The sequence below is a fragment of the Chinchilla lanigera genome, unplaced genomic scaffold, assembly GCF_000276665.1.
Source record: "Chinchilla lanigera isolate Chin_1 unplaced genomic scaffold, ChiLan1.0 scaffold00081, whole genome shotgun sequence".
Lineage (NCBI taxonomy): Eukaryota > Metazoa > Chordata > Mammalia > Rodentia > Chinchillidae > Chinchilla > Chinchilla lanigera.
In genome coordinates, this window is record NW_004955482.1 from 2,389,987 (window position 1) to 2,413,763 (window position 23,777).

Consider the following 23,777-nt stretch of genomic DNA (forward strand, 5'->3'; position numbering starts at 1 on the left):
TTTTTTTTTTACAAATGGTAACCCATGTTCCAGCATAAATGCAATTAAATTTCATCGCATAATTTGGCCTGCAGAAAGCAGATCCAGCTGACAGACTCCACAAGGCACACGCGGAGCCCTGATGTTTTAGGTAGAAAATGATGAAACCCAAGAAAACTGGATTCTCCCGTCTTGCCATTCGAGAGACCCGCTCGGGAGACGGCCTGGCCCGCGGGCTGGCTGGCCTGGACCTGGGGGACCTGCTGCAGGGCGGGTGGCCTGCCCGGGTCCTGGCGCCTCTAGAAACTGCTGCGAGGACCAGGGATGGGAGAGAACAAGAACGTGGGGACCCGCTAGTGCTGACCCTTACGGCGCCGTCACTGCGGAGGTCAGGTTGCTGTCGCGGCCCCAGGGCACGGTCCCACCCTGGCTCACCTCTTGCTGGCCACGATGGGGACCCGCCACCCCTTAATCTGGCTGAGCTCCGTGTCAGAGACGTCGACCTGCAGGGGCAGCCGGGGGACCCACACGGTGACGTGCAGCAGGGCGCTCAGGTACTGGTACGTGAAATTCACCACCGCGTCCATCTTGCCCTTTATCTCTTTGCCGTTGACAAAGACGTAGTCACAGTGGTCAGAGACCTGCGGAGACGGGGACAAAGGGGTGAGCCCCACACGAGTCTTCAGTTTATCCCCTTTCTTTTCTGTGTCTGTGGTGCCAGGGATGGAGCCACGGCCTTGCCCGCGCTGGGCAACCGCACCCCCGAGCCCCACCGAGGCCCTTGTGTGTGTTTCCTTGCGCAGAACCACGCTCAGCTCAAGTTCCTCCCAGCGCGGAGCCGGGGGAAAGGGTTTGGTGCGGCTGGGTTCGTTCTGAAGTGATCCTGGAAGCTCGGTAGGGAGGGGCGAGGAGCAGACTGAGCGAGAGGAGAGAGAAGCGAGCAGGAAGGGGCGCATTTGAGGCCGCTGCTCCGATCAGGGTTTCCTGGGGCCTCATGCCAAGCGCCCCAAACTGCCCAGCTGAGGCAAGAGGCGGGAGGGGACCTGCCAGCTCCTGCCTCACACAGGGTGAGGGTTGCCCTCGCTGGGGCAGAAAGCGGAGAGCAGCTTGAGGTGACTGAGCTTGAACTTCCCTGGGGCTGCCTCTGGGGCTGAAGTCCCCTGGCCTGACCCAGACCGGGCGCCCAGGCTGTGCCTCCCTGCTCCCTGGGGTGGTTCCTCTTTGCGTACTTTGTGTTCAGTGTGAAGGGCAGAGTCATGCTGCCGACTCCCCACCCCGTCCCTTCCTTCTTCCCCCCATGTTTAGCGGACTGTTTCCTTAGGGAAGGGAGGACCCAGACCAGAGGAAACTCAGATGCACACAGGAAACAAACGGAAATGTCTGCAGGCGTCCGGCTTTCGTGCTGCACTGCTGTCCACACGAGGGAGAGCCCGTGTGCTGCCCGTGCTCATTCTGGGCCGGGAGCAGACAGCAGGGCGACGCCGTCGCAGGCAGGCAGGATGGGGCCAAACGACGTGAGGGTGCCAGTGAGAGCAGGCCAGGTGCGCGTGGCTGAGGATGGGTGTCCCCGGGGCACTGTGACCAGAGGACGGGGCCATCAGTCCATCTCCCAGTGCCTCGGGGACAGCTACACACCCTGGAATTACACCAGAACGCTTTCTGTCACCCTAATGAACAGAAAACTGGAAACAGAAGCCAACTTAAGCGGGGAGACAATATGATCCATCTTGCACACCCAAGTTTATGGGATGTGATTTACGTTGGCCACAGGTGTCTGTATGACTTCTGAAACTGCAACATCTTTGAAGGCAAAAAACACATCATGTTCATCTTCAAAGCTCTTGGTTCCTTATACCAGCTGCTCATGAAGGAGGAGCTCAGCAAAGTGAATATTTAATGGATGGTGGGTGGGTGGCTAGACGGACGGATGGATGGTGGGTGGATGGTGGTTGGATGGATGCATAGATGGATAGACAGGTAGGTAGACAGATGGATGAAGAGAGGGATGGATGGATGGACAGATGGTGGGATGTAAGGATGGACAAATGGATGGGTGGATGGGTGGATGGATGGGTGGATAGATGGATGGGTGGATAGATGGATGGGCTGGTGGATGGACAGACAGAAGGGTGGAGGGCTGGAGAGATAGATGGACAGGTGGCTAGATGAATGGATGGATGGACAGATAGATGAGCGGATGGACGGGTGGGTGGGGGGTGGGTGGATGGCGGGGCTGACGGATGGATAGATGGGTGGATGGGTAGGTAGGTGGGTGGGTGGATGGATGGAGGGATGGAAGGATGAAGAGTCCATAGATGGAAGATGGGTTGCAGAGATGCACAGGTACACAGATGGACAGATGGTGGATGGGCATATTGATGGGTGGGTGGGTTGATGGGTGTACTGATGGACAGAGAGATGGGTGGACAGATGGACAGATGGACAGATGATGGAAGGAGGAAAGGGCAGACAGGTGAACAAATGGAAAGATGGATAGATGAGCAGATCCCTCCATGAGGATGCCTGCTTCCAGATAGCCATCAAGTGCTTGGGAGTGAGACCTAGAAGAGACAGCGGCAGAAACGTCATCAGTGAATCTGAAAGCTTCCAGCAGGCTCTCGCGCAGTGCTTCATAACCTTTTCAGGGTCACTGGCTCCTCCGAGAGCCCACACAGAGCTAATTCTACTGCAGAAGTGCAAAGCCACACAGTTCAGCTGAACGTTTCAGAGCGAACGAAGTCACTTGCGTAGCACTTTCCACACTAAGCTCTGATTGCTGAGTTGCTTATGTGTCTCCTTCTAGATCGAGAGCTCTGGACAGAGCAGGGCGCCCTCTGAGGGTCTGTGGCCTCAGCGAGATGACATCGAGTGCTGAACAATGAGCTCTGGTGATCGATCACCCGGTTCCCCAGCTTTTGGGCCCGTGGATGGCCGATTCGGGGCCGGTGTCATCTCCATCTCACGCTTCTGCTGCAGGGACAGCTGCTGAGGCCAGACTGCAAGAATTCGCTCCATCTGCTGGGGACGGCGGCCGGGGCGGTTGGGCGGGGACGCACGGATGGGCTTCTCGCTCTTGGTCCAGAGTAGTTTAAAAATGTCTCTGTGCTGATTGGGGGTGGAAAGCAATTTCAGCTGCGGTCCCTGACTTGTCGTTAGCATGTAAACACGGTCCTGGATCTGGGAAGGTATTAGCATAATAGCTGAGCCAGAGTGAGATCAGCAATCACTTCTTTAATCAATGTTGTAATTTACAGACCGTTGACTTTTCTCATTTATTACCTTTCCAAGCCTGGGTGGGCAGGAACACGGCTGCTCCAGAATACATAAATAATGAAGAGGAAGGCGGACGTATGAACTTGCCAGGCGTGATGGCGCCCCTGTCCCTGTGCTCCTGAAGGTGTCACACACGACTGAGGAAGTCTTGGGACACATCCATCGTCTTTCAGCGGGAGCCACAGCACCACAAAATGAGCAGGCTCTTCTACGAGAAGGAACCACTAGCCAGGTTCCTGCAATCCCAGCGCTCTGGGACGCTGAGGCAGGAGGATCCCTGTGAATTCGAGGTCAGACTGGTGTTCCTAGTTATAACCACGCTCCCAGAACCTCCTCACAACCTTCTCTGCTTTGCCTTCCTTGGGCAGCAGTCACCACCTGGTACCCTGTGTGTTCACCTTTCCTGTCCGTGGTTATCTGTCCACAGACACATGAGCTTCGGAACGCGGGGACTTTCGTCCACTTTGTTCAGTGTTGTGTCCGTAGTGCCTAGAACTGCGCCTGGCACGTAGCAGCCTCGCTGTAAACCCATGTTAGGGATGGACGGGTGGATCACAGCTTCTGAGCTGGGTCCCTTGCGCCTACACAGTCTCCTTCCACCGAATTGGTCACCAGCATGAGGCCCCATTGCCCTCAGCTTGTCGCTGCTCCGGACCCTGGAAGCGGCTGAGTCTCCTGCCCTGCGCACAGGTGGTCTCATGGCCAGGGTAGTTGCGGCTGGTGGCCACAGCCGGCCTGAGGGGCAGTGACAGCTGATGGCGGTGCCCAGCCACGGGGCGCCTCCCTCCTATCCCGAATGTCTCTGCGCTGTCCACTTCCATTCCCACGAGGGAGGAAGGATGCAGTCCCAGGGGAAAAGCAGTCGGAGGACGGCCACAATCCACCAGGCAGGGCGCAGAGGCAGGGGCGGCTCCAGAGCCCCCAGGATGCGCCCTGCTGGCCCCCAGCCTCTGTGTTTGTGCTCAGAGCCCGGAGAAGCAAGCGAGGCCTGGAAGCTCGTCCTTCCCAGGGCTGGATCAGCCATCGCCACCTCCATCCCGAGTGAGGCAGCGACAGCCCAGAGCCAGCGCCGCCCTCCTGGGGGCGAGCTGTACTCCTCCTGCGCCCTCGGCGCCCCTGTGCTGTACTCCTCCTGCGCCCTCGGAGCCCCTCTGCCCGACACTTCCCAGCTCCACCCGGACACGCCCACCCTCGCACACTGTCCGAAAGGAGCAAAGCGCCCACGCGCCCACCCGGCTCCTGCGTCCTCCACGGCCCGCTTCCCCGGTCCCTGGCTCAGCTCCATGGCGGCTCGTCTCACCCTCTACTGGGGCTATTCAGGGGGCTTCCCCGCCTCCCTGCACATGCCCTGGGCCCTTCGCCTAAAACGCTCTCCTCAGTCCCTTCCCACCATTTAGGTCATGGACATAATATAGTCTCCCAAGAGAGACTTTCGACTTTTGAATCTATCCGTCACCGACCCATCAATCTACCCATCCACCCATCTTGGATTCATCAGTCGTGTGTGTGTCCATCCATCTGATCTGCTCATCTTCCCACCAATCTATCCATCCTCTCATCTCTCTGTTGTCTGTCTGTCTGTCTATCATCTATCTACCCATCCATCAATCATCTGTCTATACCTACCTACCCACCTATCACCCCCCCACCCACCATCGATCTCACGCCATCTCCCCATCACTCCTCCTCTGCCCACCCCTCCGCCCAGCTCGTCTCCTCCCTGTGCCGCACACCATCCGTCTATACATCACCTCTCCACGCCCCTCCCTCCCCCGTCCTGCCCTGAAAGGCCACAAGCCCTCCTGTTTGAGTGTGGGCCCACATCCTGGCTCCAGCACTCTGCTTGCGAGCGTGTCACTGACCCGGCCGCCTGTGCAAGGAGGTGAGGACACCGCCTCCTGCAGCACTGGCTCGAGGATGAACAAGCCGGTCCACACAGAGCTCTCAAGACAATGACAGGGCAGCAAGAGCTTTGTCCGCAAGGGCCTTCCTGTCCCTCCCAGCATCCCAGCTTACTCTCCGTACACAGGACCCAAACTGCCTTGTACTTTTGTCCACTCACTGTCTTTATGGCGGTTTCCTCACTACAACACGGGTGACCTTCCGCGTGGTCACTGCCGGTCCCCGCCTCAGAACCTTACGTAGCACCTCCATGTTCACAAGGCGTGGCTGAAGGAGTGAATCCTGTTTCCCTCTGCGTAGACTCGTACCCAGAAGTGAAAACTTCACCTCCCCACCAAGCCTTCCCTGGCCCCCACATGGGGTCTCGGGGGTGGTGTTCTGTGGCGAGGGATGTGTCTCTTGGCCTGTCCTCTGAGAGCCACTCATGTGCAGATCGTCTTGGCAGCCAGCTCCCAGTTGGGACAGCTCGAGTTCCTGCCCTCATGGGTCCTACGACAGCCAAGGCAGACAGCTGAGGGAGGGAAGGGACCAAGCACCCATGCAGCTGTGTCTGGACCAGCCCGAGAGCTCGGCCTCCCAAGCAGCTGCTGCTTGGTGTGTGTCCACCAAACTTCCATGTCCGCCTGGAACCTCAGCCTCCCGCCTTATGTGCAAGGAGGGTCCTTACAGATGCAGCTCATTGGGGTGCAGCCCTCCGGAGAAGAGAAGGGACAGGGCAGGCAAGGAGGGGATTGGTGGAAACGGTCAGAGAAAGGGGTCTACCAGTTGAGGAATGGAAGGGCGGAGGCTGCCACGAGGCCAGAGACAAGGACGCCATCCTCCCCGGAGCCCGAGGACGCAGCACGGCCCTGTCCACGCCCATTTCAGATCTCCGGCCCCCGGGACCGTGAGAGGGTGGGCTTTGGTTGTTTGCAGCCCCCGTACGGGACCCCCTGTGTCTGTGGTGTCAGCCGAGGAGAGGCTACAGCGACCACACGCTCCCTCTGGGGACCGTGGCCCGCTGCTTCAAGCATCGGGGGCAGATGCTTCCTGCTCCACGTCCTGGTTTGGTACCCTCGCTCTTCTGCTTTCTGCGGTACAGTGTTCACTTCAGGGCTTCTCTCCGAGTGTTTTCTGAGGCAGTGCCTCCCTGGGGGAACCCCAGCCGGCTCCCTGCCTGAGCAGCAAGGCATGCAGGCCCCCCACTTCCTCTTTTTCCTCAGGTCAGGGCAGACAGTGGCTTTGACGTCGTCCAGGAAAGTTGTTCATAGCTGGGGATGCAGCGGGCCCCCTTCGTAATTTGGGACAGATTAAGGGTGGGAGATGGTCCAGGACAGGGGAGGCCTGAGTGGCAAAGAGTAAACAGAAGGGAGAAGAGAGGGGCCCGCCCGCAGTCACCCCAGGGAACTCCTGGTGGCTACAGCCCTAGGTCTCCCGGAGCACCTGCCCCTTCTGGCCACAGCCCAGGGGGTTGACTCAAGCCCCGCCCCCTGCTGGAGAAGCATGGTCATGTGACTATGGCCTAAGCCAATCAGAGCTTCATGTTCTTTTAGCCACAGCCATTGGCCTAGAGGTGAATACCTGAGCTACCTGGTCCAACTAGGGAATCTCACCAAGAATCCAGCCTAGGCTAGGCAAAAGGTACTTGTCTTTTTCTGCTAGATCTTTGCTTGCCAAGATGTGGTCTGAGAGCTCCTTGCAGCTGTCTTAGGACAGCACAATTCGTCTGAGAACTCGATCAGCACAGAGGACACTGAGCTGAGAGTCAGAGAGCCGGAAATAAAGTACTTCTTCACTCCAGCTCCTGGATCCAGCCATCCCTGAATCCAGAAATCTCTTATATGTAGGAAGCAAAACCAAAACCAACTAAAAAATCCCAAAAACCCACCTTATGTTTGGCTTGACTCAGTTTCAGTCACACAATGTGTTAATCCTCAGACACAAGGGGCAAATTCGATGGGAACCTTCACCAGCTCAAACCTGCTGACGTGTAACTCTTCTCAGTAACACCCCAGCCACAGGACAAGAGAAGAGACATGAGAGGTCGTGGGTGTCACCTCTGTCTTCAGCACAGACTGTCCCTGTCCCTGTCCCCACCCCCGTCGCTGTCCTTGGCCGCTTACCTTGATGACATCTTCGTCTGCGGACGCGCACTCCACTTGCTCTGAGATGTCTGTCACCGCGCCGTTCTCCTCCACCGACACCACCCGGACGGGCGTGGCCACTGTCTTGCCCGTGAGGACGGCCGTGTTCAGGAGCTCGGTGTCCTGCACAGGGAACCAGACACAGCGTCACAGGGACTCCGGACCTGCAGGGACCCTTCGGTTCCGGGGGACCCCTAAGGCCTTGCAGGTGGCTTGGTTCACACAAGTCACACGGCCATGCCGCCTAGGAATGGAGTCAGAGAGCTGCTCGGGCCGGGTCCATCCTTAGCCGCTGGAGGTCTGCTGCCCAGCTTCTAACAATGCCGAGAACGTTTGTCCTTTCAGGCAGAAGGGCCACATCGGGTGAGCTTGGACTACAAACCGCAGACCCTGGGCGGGGCACCCTGAGCGAGCAGGTGACCTGGGAGTTCGTGAAGTCCCCGCCCCTCACTCCTCTCCCCAAATGAAATTCATGCTGTCACCCGACAGGGCAAGAGGGACTTTGCAGAGCCATCTCGAGCTCGTGGGTTTTAGGGCAGGCTGCAGGGACTTTGCGAAGGGGACCCAGGGGCCATGGGAGTGGGGAGCAGCTGTCTTCTGGAGGGATGCAGACAAGGTCTGCACAACCACTTGCTGGTCAGAAGCCTAGGACCTGAGTTCTCTGGTGCTGGGTCCATGGTCCCGGAGGAGGACTGGCATGGGGATGCATGTCCATGGGACAGATTCCACAGAAAAAGTTCTCGGAGATCAGGGTCACCCCGTCAGAAGAGCCTGCAGCTGAAGGGCCAGCGCATCAGGAGTTTCTATCCCAGATGCCTGAGGCTACTAGTCGGTGTTTTACTATTTTGTTTGGTTTTGGATTTCAGGTGGGGCCTTGCCATGTTGCCCAGGCTAGCCTCAAGTGCGGGGCCAAGAAATTCTCCTGCCTCAGCCTCTCTAGTAGCTGGGACACTGGGTCTGGCTGAGGAGCTTCCTGGTTACTGAAGACTTCTCAGTGAGCCAAATGGTCCCCTCGCTACCTGCGGGAGCCCAGCTGCCACAGCCCACGCTGACCTTCACATCAGGCTGTAGCAGCGCGAACAGGCCTCAAACAGGAGCGAGCCCAGCCTGCCTCTGAGCGCACACGGCCAGCGTGACAGATGCCAAGAACACCACGCAGTCCCGCGTCCGGCCCAGGTCGTGCAGGTACTGTGCGCAGTTCATTCTTCCCTGCTGCTCTCGCAGGACTGTCTCGGCCACCGGCTTCATTAGAGCAGCGCACTCCCCCTTGGACTAACTGTGATTCGTGCCTGGCATTGTGGCAGTTTCCCATCTGCTCTCACGCACGGGCACGCACACATGCACGTGCGCACGTGTGCCAGCTCACCGCAGCCCTCCCTCTCTGGAAACTGCAGTGCAGAAGATTTAGACGGGCTGGCCGTAAGGTATTTTGCACTGACCATATCGATTTCAGGGCTTCCATGGCCACAGAATCGCCAAGGATAAGAGAAAACACTGACTTCCTCGACCCCATGGGAATTTTTTTGTGTTTAAAAACCCCTGTCCTGGCTAATTATTCTGGTGAGGGGTAAAAGTCCGGAGTCCTGGCTTCTTCTCTGTGCTTTGCCAGCAGCTTCTGTTGAACCTCGATCCCCCTCAGCTCTTGGGACTGCATGGCCTCCCTGGCGCTGACACTGGGCTAGCGCCACCATGAGCCGCTCTTGGCCGTTGCATCTGGACATCAGGCTCCTAGCGGAACAGCGCACATCGGGGCTCAGAGTCAACAGAAGGCCGTTTCTCCGCTCTGGAGGATGCAAGCCCAGGTCAGGATTCAAGGCCATCGAAGGCGAGGAGTCAAAAATATGTGTGCACCGCATGTGTGTGTGTGTGTGTGTGTGTGTGTGTGTGTATGTACCAGGCACAGGTTCTACGTAGCTAGTTGCACCTCCCAAATACCTTCCTCTCCTCTCTCCTCTCTCTTTCGTTCTTTCTTGGAGACAGGGTCTCCCTCTGTAGTCCAGGTTAGCCTCGAACTCATAATCCTCCTACCTCAGCCTCCCGAGTACTGGGATCACAGGTGTGCACCACCACACCCAGCCCAACACCTGTCTAGAGCAGGTCAGCTGACAGCAAGGTGGCCAGAACCCTACCTTTGTCCTGGGCTGGGCCATGGGGAGCAGGCTTTGTCTCCCGCGTTCTGCCCCCAGGGCTGCTCTGGAGAAGCGCGGCTGCTGCCTGTCACCCAGTCCCCTTGCTGCCCCGAGAAGCCCCACAGGCACCGTGAGGTGCCCCTGCCAGACGGGGGCAGGCGCTGGTCAGCGCTGTCTCCACCTCAGGGAACGCAGGACACTGTTGTGAGGCCCACACAGGGCTGCGGGCCCCTCTCTCCTGTCCTCGGCCTCCCGCCTCCTCCTCACGTGCTTTCTCGAGAGGATTCGTGGCACCGGGCACTTTGCATCACTGTCATTTCAGATTTGCCAAAGCCCGAGGCCCCTGAGAAGTCACACTTCGTCACCTGCCCTCATAAATGTAAGTTGCCTTGGCCACTTTCCGGACAAATTTTATTTTTAATTTTTAAGTAAAGAAAGAGCAGAGAGTTACTTCTGAGTGTGAGAGACCTGACACTCAGGTCTGCAAAGTGACAGAGAATATTAAGGAAGCGACTGGCCGGGTGTGAGGCACTTACCTGTGGGTGGGCGGGAGAGGGCCCACAGGGTCTCTGTGGAGGAGAGGAGAGGGTGGGCCTGGGTATGTGCAAGGTGGAGTACGACTCAGCCCTGAAAAGGACACATGCTACCACGTGGATGGGTTGGGGACGTGTCACATTCAGAGATGGAAGCCAGAGACAAAGGGACACACACCTGGATTCCCTTCAAACTACATGTCCAGAGCAGGCCAGACCAGACAAGCCAAAGGACGGTCTGTGGAGGTTGAGGCCTGGGGCCTGGCTTTCCTTGGGGTGAAAATGTTTTGGAATTGGGTGGAGGTGATGGGCAGGCAGCTGGGCAGATACCGAGACGCACTGAGGTGAAGTGGTGGGTCTTGGGGTTTATGAATTCTCTTGGGGAAAAGAAGGAAGAAGAGGAAGAATGGCGGGAGGGAGGGAGGAAGGAGGGAGGGAGGGAGAGGGAGGAGGCGGGCCGGGTGGGGGAGGGAGGGTCCCGGCCACGCCACACCATGCCACGCTGGTCCAGCCGCAGCCTGCTGGCCACTCCCAGCAAGCAGGTGGACGCACAGAGCCTGCACACGCGGCCTTGCCTTGTCACCCTCGGCCTGTGGTGGGGAAACTGAGGCACGGGGCCGGGTGAGTGTCGGCGGCCAGCCAGGTATGGACAGCGGCCCAGGGCTGTGTGTGTGCTCCTGACCACAACCCTGGCCAAGGCGCACCTGGGACGGGAGCGCCTCCAAGCCTGGCTCTGCGCTCTGGTTGGCTCTGACCCTCCAGCGCCTGTCCGGCCAGCGGCCCCTGCCTCCCGTCCCTGCAGCGCTTATGGAAAGAGCCCGGACGCAGTGCTCTACAGGGACGGCCTGGACCCGGGAAGGTGACCCTGGCCAGCTTCCCAGGGAGCACGAGCAAGACCCTGGGAGGAGGGGTTGGAATCGGGCCCTGCATCCGCGCGAGGATGCCCGCCAGGAAGGCTGAGGGCTCAGGGTGACGTGAGGGGTCGGGACCACGGGACAAAATCCCTTCCCTCAGCCTGCCTTGGGCAGCAGGAGGTCCGGGTGGGGGCCCACAAGGCTGCGGGGAGCTTTGCTGCGGACGGATGGGAGCGTGGAGGTCCAGGCCAGAGGGACTCTGATTCTCCGCCTCTGACCCAGCAGCAGATTTCTGCCGGGTCACGCCCACCCCCGACCCACAGCTCCTTTATGACTGGTCGGTGTTACCCTCTGGTCTGTTCTAATTGGTTGAAGCTTGTGCCACTCCTGCCGGCAGAGTGAATATGAATGCTATTTTCCCCTGCCAAGCTGGCAGTTATAGGGCTCAAGTGAGAGTCTTTCTGCAGCATCTTGCGTGCCCTCTGAGCGACCACAGCAGCCCCTCGTCTATTGGAAGTAGCTCAGTGATGGTCCAGTGGGACGCTGGGCTCGCGAGGGTCTCCTCAGGGAACCCTCAGCACCAAAGATAGCGATCCCGGCTGAAATGACCGGCAAGGGTCCGGGCGCGGCCTTCCCGGCATGGACCTGGCTAAGGGCGTCGGTCACGTGGAGTTTAGAGTGCGTCCCACTCCTCTTACCGCCCGCGCTTCCGCCTCAGTTACCAGGGAGGAGGGGGGACGCACAGGGCAGGCTGCTAGGCCGCTCGGGACAGTCTCAAAGGCGGCCAAGCAGAGCCCCCTCCGGGGGGGCGGGCACCAGCAGCTCGGGCTCACAGCCGCGGAGCAGTGATCCCATCCGTCACCGCAGGGAGCCCGGCTCCCACCTTATTTACTTCCAATTCATTCGCGTTGCAGAGCCGAGGTGCCGGGGACAAACCTGACGTATCTGTCAATTTGCTCCTAATGCAAGATGGAGAACCTATCTGAGAACACGCGTTTAGAACCAAAAAGCAATTCAGTTCCAGCAGGCGCCGCCCACGGAGAGCCCGGGGTGCAGGTGAGTTATTAAGCAAACCCTCTGCGGGGCGGCACACGGAGTAAGTGGCCCCAGCGTCCCCGAGAGACGGCAAGTTTTTTTTGCAGCTTGGCCAAGAAGGGAGGCAGCTGAGAAGCAGGTGCTCCGTTCTCCGGAGTGTAGCCTCTCCCCGCCCGCAGGACTTTTAGTACAAGGTGTGAGCGGACTGTGCGGGCGATATTTAAATTTCAAAAATGCAGCACGGCAGAAGCCCCCCTCGCTGCGAAGTGTGGTAAACAGAGGGGAGTGCCGCGGCACCAGCCCACGGAACGGGAGCTCGTAACACACGGCGCCGCGTCCTCCGCACCCACCTCAGCCACCGCATCCGGCACCGTGTGACCTCTGGCTCTTCTCCAAAGGCGAAATTTCCACTAAAGGTGACGATTCAGGACATCGAGGCAGCCCCAAGGCTGTGGCCAAAGACGCTCAGGAAAGAGGGCCCCAGAGCTGCCACAGAGGGCGTCAAGGACGGTGGGACGAGTGTGCGCAACGTGATGGAGAGGGCTTTGAGGGCACTCGTGGCAGTGTGTCTTTCACTGAGTCAGGTTTTAAAATGTGAGTGTGTACGGTAGTGTGTGTTCGTGCTGTTGCTGTGACCCAGGACGCCTCCCAGCCAGTCCCAAGGCAGAGTCCGCTCCAGCAGGTTCTGAAGGTGCTCGGCGGAGAGGGATGAGCTGGTGATGGCCGGCTCTGCGTCACGCTGGTGGCCACCCGAGGAGGGCATATCCAAGGGCGTTTCCTCCCTACCCTTAAAATCATAGAGATTTCATCACGTGGAGACTTGGGACTGGGAACACGTCGGGGAGCCCCAGCATCCGGGGGACCCCGTGGATGGCAGCCTGGACACAGCCGGGACTGGCTTCCTAGGGGTCCTGTAGCAGGGCCGGAGGCCCCGGCAGGACCAGAAGTCTGACCCCGAGGCTGCTCAGAGAAGGCCGGAAGGCGCCCAGTCCGTCCGGCTGCACTTGCAGCACAGAAGTCTCGCGGCTCCTTGCAGCGCCCCCTGCCCGAACCAGCCCCAACCCGGGACCCCCTTAATCCTCACCACAGGCTGAGAGGCCGGCGGCGCCCACGGAAATCCTAGTGGACGACACTGCCCCCCGGTGGCCGCGGTTGACAGCACAGTGCGTCACGGCAAAAGTGACTATTTAAAAGTGGTCGGCTCTTCCCAGCAAACACAAACACGGGCGACTCCCTCAGCTCGCTCGCATGAGCGCTCCGCCGCCCCCTGGGCAGCGCGCGCCACGGCCGCGACCTGTCAGTCATGCTGAGCGGCGGGTTTAGGGCGGTCTGCACCTCCGGGCTCCGCACACCCCCACCTCTCAGCGGGTCCGCGGCGGCCTTGGCGATTCGCCTCTGCACCTGCATCAGCCCCGGATTCCTAGCCGCTTTCTGTTTCCGTGCTTCTGTGTTTCCTAGACAGTCCTTTTCTGTTTGTTTGTTTTGTTTTGTTTTTGGTTTTTCTCCGGTACCGGGAACCGAACTCACGACCCTGCGCTTGCCAGGCAGGCGCTGCGCCGCTGAGCTAAATCCCCAGCCCCCGAGACAGTCCTTTGACAGGGAATCCGCAGCTGGTAAATTTTTAAGGCCCACTTGCTCGGATTTGCTGGAGGCCCGCAGCTTCGGCCGCTGCGGGCGGACCGCTCGGCCCTCCGGCTGCCCCTGCGCTCCTGCACCCGCCGAGGGCCCCGGCTGCGCTGCTCCGAGTGGTGGGGATACCGGGCTGCGCAGTGCCTGCCCGTCACGGGCCTGGGGACGGCTTCATCCCCCCGAGCCTAAGGCTTGCCGGCTCGCGCAACGCGTGCCCCTCACGTGTCAAGAAACGTGTCAAGAAACCGCCTCGCGGCTGTCCAGCCTCCGTCTCACCGGCCCGCCCGCCTCCTCCGGGCCTGCGCGGCCTGTGCCAGCGCCCCGCCCCGTGCCAGCGCTGGGGCCAGCACTCGCCAGCGCCCCTGCCCTGCGGCCGTGGGGTGGGCCGGGCGGTGGGGGCAGCCTTTAATTCCCCCGGCACTCCAGACCTCATTGGAGCGCCCTGGGAGACTCGGCTCAAATTCATTTTTGGGGGACATTATATTTTTTATGGTGCTTTTTTTGGGGGTACTCAAAGTCCTTGAACTGTTACCCCAACATTGTTTAATCTTCTTCCCTCCCTCTTCCCTCCCCCCATATATATTTTTTGGTGGGTACCGGAAATCAAAGTCAGGACCTTGTGCTTGCCAGCCTGGTGCTGCACCCCTGAGCTCTGTCTATGGCCCTTAATGTTTATATTAAGAGAAATTGGAAAGAACAACGTTTGGCAAGCAGGCATTTGTTTTTGGTCTTGCCAGAAACCAAACCAAACCAAACTAAGCCAAGCAAAACCAAACCAAACCAGAGCGAACTAAGCCAAGCCAAGCCAAGCCAAAACAAAACTTCTATTTTTGTTTTTGAGACACGGTCTCACTATGTAGTTCAGGCTGGCCTTGAGCTCACTATGGAGCCCAGACCAGTTTTGAGCTCCCTGCAATCCTCCTGCCTCACGCTCTTGAGTACTGGGATTACAGGTGTGTGCTACTGTGCCCAGCTCTCAAAACTTTTTTTAAAATAAAAGAAAGAAAGGAAAAAAAAAAGAAAGAAAAAGCAGAAGACTTGATCCAGAGAACAACGAGAACATGCCTTGGGTTGCTGAGCATTTAAATTAATTATCAAAACACATGTCATTAGAAGTACGTACCGTCCCACTGTCTTGCCTCCTTATAAAATTAGGATTCTTTTCCCCTCAGCCTGTAAATATGCACCCGCTGCCTGTCCCGGAAGACACAGACGGGGGTGACGGGTTTGGGGGTGCCGAGTCCGGGTGCTGGCTGCTGAGCCGGTGAGCGGCCCTGGGTGACTTCCACCCTCCAGAAATACGGGACCCCGTGGTGTCCATCGCTCTCCAGGCTTTGGGGAGCGGGTCCTCCAGCACACGAAGCCCGCACAGAGGGAAGAGGCCCTTGCTCCACGCGAGCCGTTTGTAGGCTGGATCTGAGGACAGCAGTGGTCCCACGGTAAAACGCCTTGTCCTCCACGGGTCACCGACGGGTCAGGCACGGGAAACTGCATCCTGCTTCTTCCTTTCGAAGGACGCAGGGAGGCAGCTGTCTGCTGACTGCGCGCTTTTCTGGCAAACGTAAGACAGGGACGTTCTCTGAGGTCGTGAGAGGCGAGGAGGACAGGAACATCTGCCTGTTGGATGTCCGAGCCTCCCTTGGCCTCTGCCCGGCTGGCCCAGGCGGCCGGGACAGGGAAATGGGCACACCCGGAAGCCCGGCCTCCTGCTCCAGTCATGCCTGTCACTTCCAAGCTCCGCACCCATGGTAAGCCACTGCTCTCTGTGCCTCCGCTTCCTCTGCCTTACAAGGGAAAGTAACAGCACCAGACGTGTTAGTCGCCTGTCGTCGCTGTAACAGAGTGCCCTAAACTCTGTGATTAAATAGTAGAAGGGCACTGCCCGGAGGTCCAAAGTGAGGGCATGGGCTGGGTCTCCACCTCACGCAAAGCTGTTGAGAGGACTCTCCCCTGCCCTCCTGGCTGCGGGGTGCTGCTGGAGGTCCTCAGTGTCCTCGGACGGTGGGCGCAATGCTCTGATCTCTGCCTCTGTCCTCGGGCATCTCTGTCCTGTCTCCTCTGGGGACGCCTGTCGCTGGGCATGGGGCTCACCCTGCTCTGGGACAGTGTCGTCGGGGTCCTCAGTCACAGCTGCAGAGGGCTTCCTTGCAGATGAGTCACTGTCCCAGGTCCCGAGGGTCAGGACTTGGACTCATCTCTTTGAGGAACCTGGTCCAACACCCCACAAACCCGACAGGTGCTGGGAAACCGTGTCTGGAGCTGCGGCTTTCTTATTGCAGAAGGAAACACTAGAGGCGGCTCAGCCAGGTGCTCATGGGGCGGAGCTGGTGACCTGTAAGGGCGGGGCGGCCGGCATCGGGGTGCAAACCAGGAAGTCACAGCTAAGTCCGGGGCTGTGTCATGCCTGTTTGAGAGCCTTCTGTGCTTTATCTGTATCTCGGAGCGTGTGCGATTGCCCTAGGCGTGAGCTCAGCTGCTGAACATTTTTTAAAAACAGCTTTACTAAGTGGCTAATTCAGTGGTTTTTAGTAGAGTCAGAGAGTTCTGCAGCCGTCTGTACAATCAATAAAAATTCTGAGTCCCTTAGCTGCCACCACCTCCCGCCCCTCCCTCCGAATGCTGGCAGTGTCTAATTTACTTTCTCTCTCTATGGGCTTACCTATTCCCCAATTTCCTATGAGTGGAATCATACACTCACACGTGGCCTTTTGTGATGTCTCCTGTCACTTAGGGTAATATTTTCCGATTTGTCTCTGCTGTATCAGTGCTTGGTCGTGTATCAGGGCTTCATTTTATTGCCAAAGGACTGCAGTTCTCTTGAATTGAAAGGCAGAATTACTAAGCAGGAATCGTCTACTAGAAGGGCCATAGGTATCACTGTGTACTTCCTGTGTGCCCTGCACTGTTCTAATCATGCATACTATTGCAGGTGAGATGCAAAACAGGTGGGCGCTGCAGACTTGGGGGATATTCGTGCCAGGCCCAGCAGGGCTGGGGTGCAGCTGCCAGCTTTTCTGATTCTTTTATGAGAACTCAGGAACCCAGGTTTATTTGTGGGAAATCACCCCATGAATAAAAATAAACGACAGACAAAATTCATCAGCAAGCCAGATTCAAAAGACTTCTTCCAGCTCTGTGTCCACGTGTAAAGCAACAAGATGATCTTAAAGAAGCCTCTGTAGATCGCAGACGTCATGTGTGTAAACTCAGAGTCAGCTTGGGAGGGAGAGTGTCCTACTCATCCTAGTTGACCTGGATTGCGGTTTTCAAACTGGAAGCCCCTCTCACATCCTAGGAACCTCTGCTGTCCCAGACAAACCAGGACGGCTGAGTGGTCACCCTATTGGGAGGTCACAGTCTGCTCCCGTGAGAGTTTCACATCTGAGGTGTGGTGGCTGTCTATGTTTGGCTGTTACTCTCAGAGTGAGTTTATGGGCAAGGAAGGGAGGAAGTCAATGGTTTCAACTTACACATGGTTTGCGGTCAAAGATGCCAGTATCTGTTTTATTATTTATTGAACCTAATTTTTAGTTACTCTAAAAGATGATTTCACCATCACCACCATCATCTCCTTCATCACCATCACCACCATCATCTCCCTCATCACCATCACCACCATCACCACCATCACCATCACCATCACCACCATCACCATTGTCACCACCATCATCATCACCATCATCATTTCCCTCATCACCACCATCACCATCACCACCATCACCACCATCACCATCATCACCATCATCACTGTCACCACCATCATCACCATTACTATCTTCACCACCTCTATCGTCATCACCATCATTATCACAACAGCATCACCATCATCCACATCACCATCAGCAGCATCTTCACCACCATCACCATCACCACCACCATCATCACTGTCACCATCATCACTAGCATCACGATTATTACCATCACTACCTCCATCATCATCATCATCATCATCACCACATCATCACCACCATCACCATCACCATCACCATCACCATCACCATCACCATCACCATCACCATCACCATCACCATCACTGCCATCATAACTGTTATGGTTTAGATTCAGATGTTCCCTCAAAGCCTTCTGTGTTTAGAGGTGGGGCCTCTGGAGGGGATTGCATCATGGGGTGTCGTGGCTGACTTGCAGCTGGCCCCTGGAAGCGGGGCACCAAGTCCTTTGCCAGGAGGGTATGTCTCATGGGCAGTGTCCAGACACGCATACGCATATGCACACACACATGAGCAGGGGCAGGGATTGTGTTGGTCTGCTTTCTGTTTCGGGGTGAATCCCTTGAGGTAATAGACCTGGAGGAAGGAAGGACTGTTTGGGCTCTGGCTCCGGGGTTTCCCGCTGTGGCTGTCGTGTGCTGCTTGCCCACGCAGTGGTGCAGAGTGTCATGGTGGAGTGCGCTGGGGGACACCAGGAAGCAGATGGACAGCACGGGGCCAGGCTGGTGTCCCTTCAAGGGCTCGCCCCAGGGCGCTGTTCTCCCAGCCCCACTGTGTCCCAGTGCTCGGGGGTGGGGGGCCTCCTGCACACGGCCCATGGGGACACTTGTCCAGGCCATGGCTCGGGGAGCTTATGGACACCTTGATGACTTGGCTGTGATGTGCGTATGTCCACAATGATCCTAGGTACCTCTTGGTACTTTGATTATAACCTGATAAACCTTCTTGGTTTCTGAGACAGGTTCTCACTGTGTAGTTCCGGCTGGCCTTGAACTCAACTAGATCCTCCTGCCTCAGCCTTCTGACTGCTGGGATTACAGGTGTGTACCACCATTCCCCACAAAACTAATAAAGTTTTTAAGAAGAGTGGATGGAGGAATTTCACACTTGCCCTGTGAGCCTGGTGGGAACGGCAGAGTTTGTCTTTTTCTGGGGCACAGCAGAGCTGTCTGGGGTGCCTGGACCCCGTCTCTGGGACCCTTGCAGGGCACACGTGTGGTCATGGGCCGTTTGTCCTCAGTTTGAGTCCGTGCGGTAGCTCGAGGGCAAGAGGAAGCTCCTGTGGTGGGAGGATCGGGAGGAGCCGGGTTCCTGCACTGAGCGGAAACAGAGCCTCAAGCTTCCAGCCTCCGCCTCGGTTCCCGAGGTCCCAGCTGCTCTCAGCTCCTGGCCGTCCCTGGGGGCAGCGGCCCCACCAGGGTGAAGGGAACGAGCCCCTCAGTGCTTTGGAATGAAAACAAACGCTGTTTGGGAAAATAAATGAATGCGCCGCTACTGACCTTTTTAAAAGTCTGCGACAAAAATCCAGGTGGAGTAAAAAAAAAAAATCTCATTTCATCCAGCTGTTCTCATATTAATTTATGGAGCAAAATACCAAGATTAATTCTCCTTCAAATCCGCACCCGGGGTTCTTGGAAACGAAGCCCTGTGAACAGTTCTCTTTTGGTCCCGGAGCTTTCGGCGTTCAGCCTCGAGATTTCCAGGCTGGGTGGAGCTCTCAGCAGGTCGGCTTCGTGGATGGAAATCCGCACATGGGGCGAGCGTGGGTCTGACACTCACGGTCACATTTGGAAGCGAGTTTTGGGTTCCAGGATAGCGAATGCTTTAAACGCTTGCTGAGTAGCTTGATCGCGATCACGTTTGTGGGTGACGCGGGCCAGCCCCCAGCATCCTGAAGAAGACGGAGCAGGACCCTGGCCGCACCGCTGCCGGGCAGGAAGCTGGGGTCAGCAGCTGCTCCGGCTCCACACTCCAGGCTGACACGCCCTGCTTCTCTCTCGGAACCTCCTGAGTGAAAACTCTCCAGCCATTTATGAGAGCCACTCTGCGCTGTGGCACTGGCAAAGCAGAAATCGGAGTCCCCGGTTTGGCGTTAACCCTGAAGCGTTAGGAGGATGCGTCGATGGTGTCTCTTTCCCCATCAGTAAGGAAACAGGGCCGTGCTTGGTTTGCAGGGCTGCCCAGGACAGTTGAGCAGGTGCTGCACTGCACAAGGTCTCCCAAGGGAAAGTGGTAGCGTTGGGGCAGCGGGCTGGGCAAAGGCTCTGAGGGAGGTTGAGGGTCAAAGGGAAGGGACCTCTGTAATTCACACCCTTGGCCGCCTGGGGCGCCCTTTCCTAAGGACGCAGAACACTACGGAAGAAGGGCACACTTTTGCAAAGCCGCCTGTCCTGGACACAGACTGCAGGCTGCCAGATGAAGCCAGCCTTGCCTTTCGGTTCCCAGGGGATCCCACGGGCGCCCCCCATGGGGTTGGAAACGTCGGTTCCCACTGCAGGAGCACGGCCTGCGGCCACCAAGACTCGGCCACTCGTGCCCAGCCTGGGGACCGGGCACACGGGGGCAGCTCGCGCCTCCTCTTCTTTAGAAACCGGGTTCACCGCAGAGGTCGCGCGCTCTAAGAGGCAGCGGGCTCCTCGCCGTCCCCACGGCTCCGAGCTGGGCCCTCGTGCCCCGTCCACCCCCTGCCCGGTCTGCTGCGCTGTCTTCAGTTCCTAAGTGGCGCGTGTTGCAGCCCTGAGCCTGGGGACCGCCCGCCCGCGCTCCCTCCTGTCCTCGGCGGGGCCCAGACGCGGGTCAGGGTCCCGGTGTCAGCCTTGCGGGGTGCTGGGCGGACTGTCTCGTGGCCCACAGGATCCAGCAGCGGGACTGCGGCCTGCCTGCCGCGTGAAAGCAGATTCATTAGCTGTGTGGATTTGCTTTCCCGGCAAAATTCTGGGCCAGTTAGTTGGCGAGAAGGGGCGTTTTTCAATTTCATCCCAAAGTGAACGTCCAGCTGCGGCAAGGACGCAATTACCCTGCCCGCAGAGTCATTTTTCAACCCAACAGACATCCTCCCATTGCCTTGAGCCCCGCCGGGTCACCAAAGGGGCTTGCGGTTGGAGCCGGATGCTCTCAAAAGCAAGAAATCACCATTCTTCTGTTGTCTCCTTCTTTATTTGCCGAACTGGGGACTGAACCAAAGAGTGCTGGACCCTGAGGGGCACCACACCCCCACCCCTTTTTATTTTCTACTTAGAGAAACACTCTCACTGAAGCACTAAGTTCCCCAGGCTGGGTTTGAACTTGGGATCCTCCCGCCTCAGCCTCCCAGAGTGCTGGGATTACAGGTGTGGACCACCACGCTCAGAGGACATCGCAGCAGCCTGCTGGCGCCCAAGCGGCAGCGCTCCCTGTCTGTCACCGCAAGGCTGCGCACCGGGGCCATGGGTGGCGAACGGGCCCTCGCACCCCGTACACAGCTGTGAGTGAGCCGTCCGAGAACCCAGCCAGGATGTGGGGCACCGGACAGTGTCCAGGGCCCTGCATCTCAGTCCTGCAGGAGGGACAGCCGGGGCCAAGGAAGGAGAGGCCGCTGTCCTCAGCGCCTCTCCATGTGCCGTCAGCGTCCTCCGCGGCCATCTCCCCTGCTCCTCCACGCCTGAGTCTCTGTCCCAGGCCTGCGTGGTCCAGGGAGGGGCAGGGCGGAGGAGGGCAGTGCAGCCCAGACCACGGGTCGTCTTGCGGGAGTGAGGACAGCGCGTTTCCGCCGCCCCATCTTTTTCTCAGTGGCTTCCTGCAGCGCTGGTGGAAATGGGGCCGTCCGTGGTGGTGCCCTTAGCTGCCACACCCGGGCCTGAGGAAGCGGCTGAGGCCTGGTGTCAGGGTGAGACCCGACGCATGTCTCCATCCGCACCCCCTCTGGACCTCGCTGAAGCTCATTTTCTTTGCCAGGAGCAGCGGCTTGGAAAGTTCACCGACTTCTTCCAAGGCCTCACCAGCCGTCCCTGGCTGCACAGGCGAAGCACTGGGCTTTCCTTCTGGTTCCATTTTTAAAAAATTCTCATCTTCTGACCAAGCTGCAGCTGTATTACTGCCACTGAGAATTTACCTTTTGGCTGGCTATGAGAGCATTAACACTCATTCCAGGAAAAGAGGAAGAGCTTTGTGGATGCAGAGGCTGCTTCCAAGACTGAGCTGCTATGCGTTGAGCTGCTATGAACAGGGTGTGCGTGGATTTTATGATATGATGTCTTTAGCGCTTTCAGGAAGACACCTAGAAGGGGAGCAGCCGGGTCAAACAGAATTTCTGAGGACTCCGCACTGATTTCCACAGTGGTTGTACAAGTTTACAACCCGCCAGCAATCTAGGCGGGAAACCCAAACTGTACATAAAGAACAAAACAAAAGATAGATGATAGGAGTAGGGAGACGGATCCATCTCGAATGGGAAGGGGATCAGGAGATGTGGGGAGACAGGGGAAAGAGGGGACATGAAAAGAATTACAATCACTCTGCCCAGGCACCAGCACCACACAGGAAGGTAAATGTTACACTCTGCGAACACGAAATAACGGAAAAGTCAAGGAAAGAGCGGTGTGATGCGATTACTCTCTTCTTACATCAAAGAACTGAAGCCTTGAAATGTATTTGCCGGCCGCAAAGACGTCCTCCGCCGGTGAGATTGAGGATGGCGCCCCTTAGAATTCTCTCCCAGTAGCTTCCTGACAAAGGACTGAGTGTGACGTCGGTAACATTGCTCCTCGCCTTCATGACAGCATGGAAACAATAAACACAATAATGGTGCCTTGCTTCCAGGAGGACGCGCACGCTGAAAATGAGGCTAATGATATCTCAGTCCCTTCTAATGGGTTTGTTTTCCCAAAGCATCTGAATGTCTTTTGTGTGTGTGTGTGTGTTTTTGAGACAGGGTCTCACTATGCAGTTCGGGCTGGCCTTGAGCTCACTTTGTAGTACGAGCTGGCCTCGAACTTGCAACGATCCTCCTGCCTCAGCCTCCTGAGTGCTGGGATTACAGATGTGCGCCACCACGCCCCGCTCTGAATATCTTATGCTTTTGCAATGAGTGGGATAAGGAACGAGGCGCTTACGCCCGCTCACTGGTAGTGTGTGTTTCTAGGGAGCCCGTCCCCACAGGGCCACGGAGTAGACGTTTTAGGGTTTGCAGCCCACCAGGTGTGGTAAGCATGCTGAGCAGCCGTAGCAACCATTAAACCAGAGATGTTTAGGAACGTGGGAACCGTGGCCAGCTTGCGAGGGCGCAGTCACACGGCGGGTCGCACGTGGCCCGTGGCTACCGTGGTCACCAGAAGTCCAACCTCACAGTGTCCGCAGATCCTCCTGGGACCGGTGCCTCTGCGTGGACATGTGCCGTCTCCGTGTGACCACCGTCCTCTCCCTCCCTCTCAGTGAGAGCCAAGTTTCCAGTGACGCACCCCCGCCCCTCCGCTGGCTCTCCGTGAGATGCTGCACCTGCCCCAAGGTGGCAGTTCCCCGGGGCGAGCAGGGTCTCCCCGTCCTCTGGCTGCAGGTCGGGCAGGTGCCCCAGGCTACGCCAGCTGGCTGTAGACCCAGCCCGGGGTGTGTGTGGGTGATGGGCAATGAGAAGCCCCCTACCCCGCTGAGTGTGACACTCTGAAGATGCAGCGTCACACTGCCAGGGGCCGCCTGGAGACGCTAACCGAGGGTCACAGAGCTGGGGAGAAAGAGCAGTCTCTGCGGCACCATCAAAGCTCTCCTGGGTGCTGAGCGTCGCAGGTGTGTGGGGCTGGGTGTCCAGGGGTTTCCCAACACCCAGCGCTGGCCTCCTACCTGAGGCTGCACAGTGGATCAACATCCCCATGTGACACGTGCGCTCACGGTGTTCACGGAGCACTGCCCTCGGTCTCTAAGTTATGTGGGCCAAGCTTAAGTTGGGTTGGGTTGGTGAGCCAGAGAATCTCCATCAGTCCATTTCCTAGAATCCAGTGGAATTCTGATGAGCCCCACGCTCACCGCCAAGTTCTTGTTGAGGACACGCAGGGTAACACAAGCACAGTTGCACCTGAGCTGGTGGGCATTCGGTCCCACTCCATTCCTGCTGACCCATCAGCCATTACACACTAGGGGGACCAGCAGCCCACTGGGAGCCCCGTGCTGACCACCCCCGTTTTCCTAGGGAAGAAGGGGTGAAGACATTGATGCTCTCAAGCACGGAAGGGGAAGGAAGGAGCCGGAAGGGACCCTCAGGGACAGCATGGCCTGGAGCCCCTGCCTTTGAAGAGACCCCGTGTATCCAGGGGTAACTTGTTGCTTTAGTCCCTGAGATTTTGGGCTTCTTCGCTGTGGTCACCAGAAGGTTCTTGCTGTGGTCACAGCAAGGCCTAGCTCATCTGCCTGACTCGCAGAATAGCCCACGGTCTCCTTACTAAAAAGAGGCAGAAGGGTCGGGAGAGAGTGAAAGGGAGGTCAGTCAGGGCACCGACTTTGGCACAGAGGTCACGGTGGGTCAAAGGAAGCACAGAAGCCGAGAAAGGCTGAGACAAGGGAGGGAGAGGAACCTCGCCTGGGGAGGAGGAGGTGGGAAGACACCCGGTAAAAAGTAGCAGTTCTC

At 57.8% G+C, this 23,777-nt stretch overlaps 1 protein-coding gene across 1 annotated transcript in view; it reads right to left on the minus strand.

Annotated features, from left to right (window-relative positions):
- Tmem132c (transmembrane protein 132C) overlaps positions 1 to 23,777 on the minus strand; it is a gene marked incomplete at its 5' end in the record, with an annotated part of 262,619 nt that overhangs the window by 10,446 nt on the left and 228,396 nt on the right. Inside the window, 2 exon segments of the mRNA XM_013503741.1 lie at positions 415 to 620; positions 7,257 to 7,400. Coding sequence (XP_013359195.1) covers positions 415 to 620; positions 7,257 to 7,400 — 350 coding nt within the window.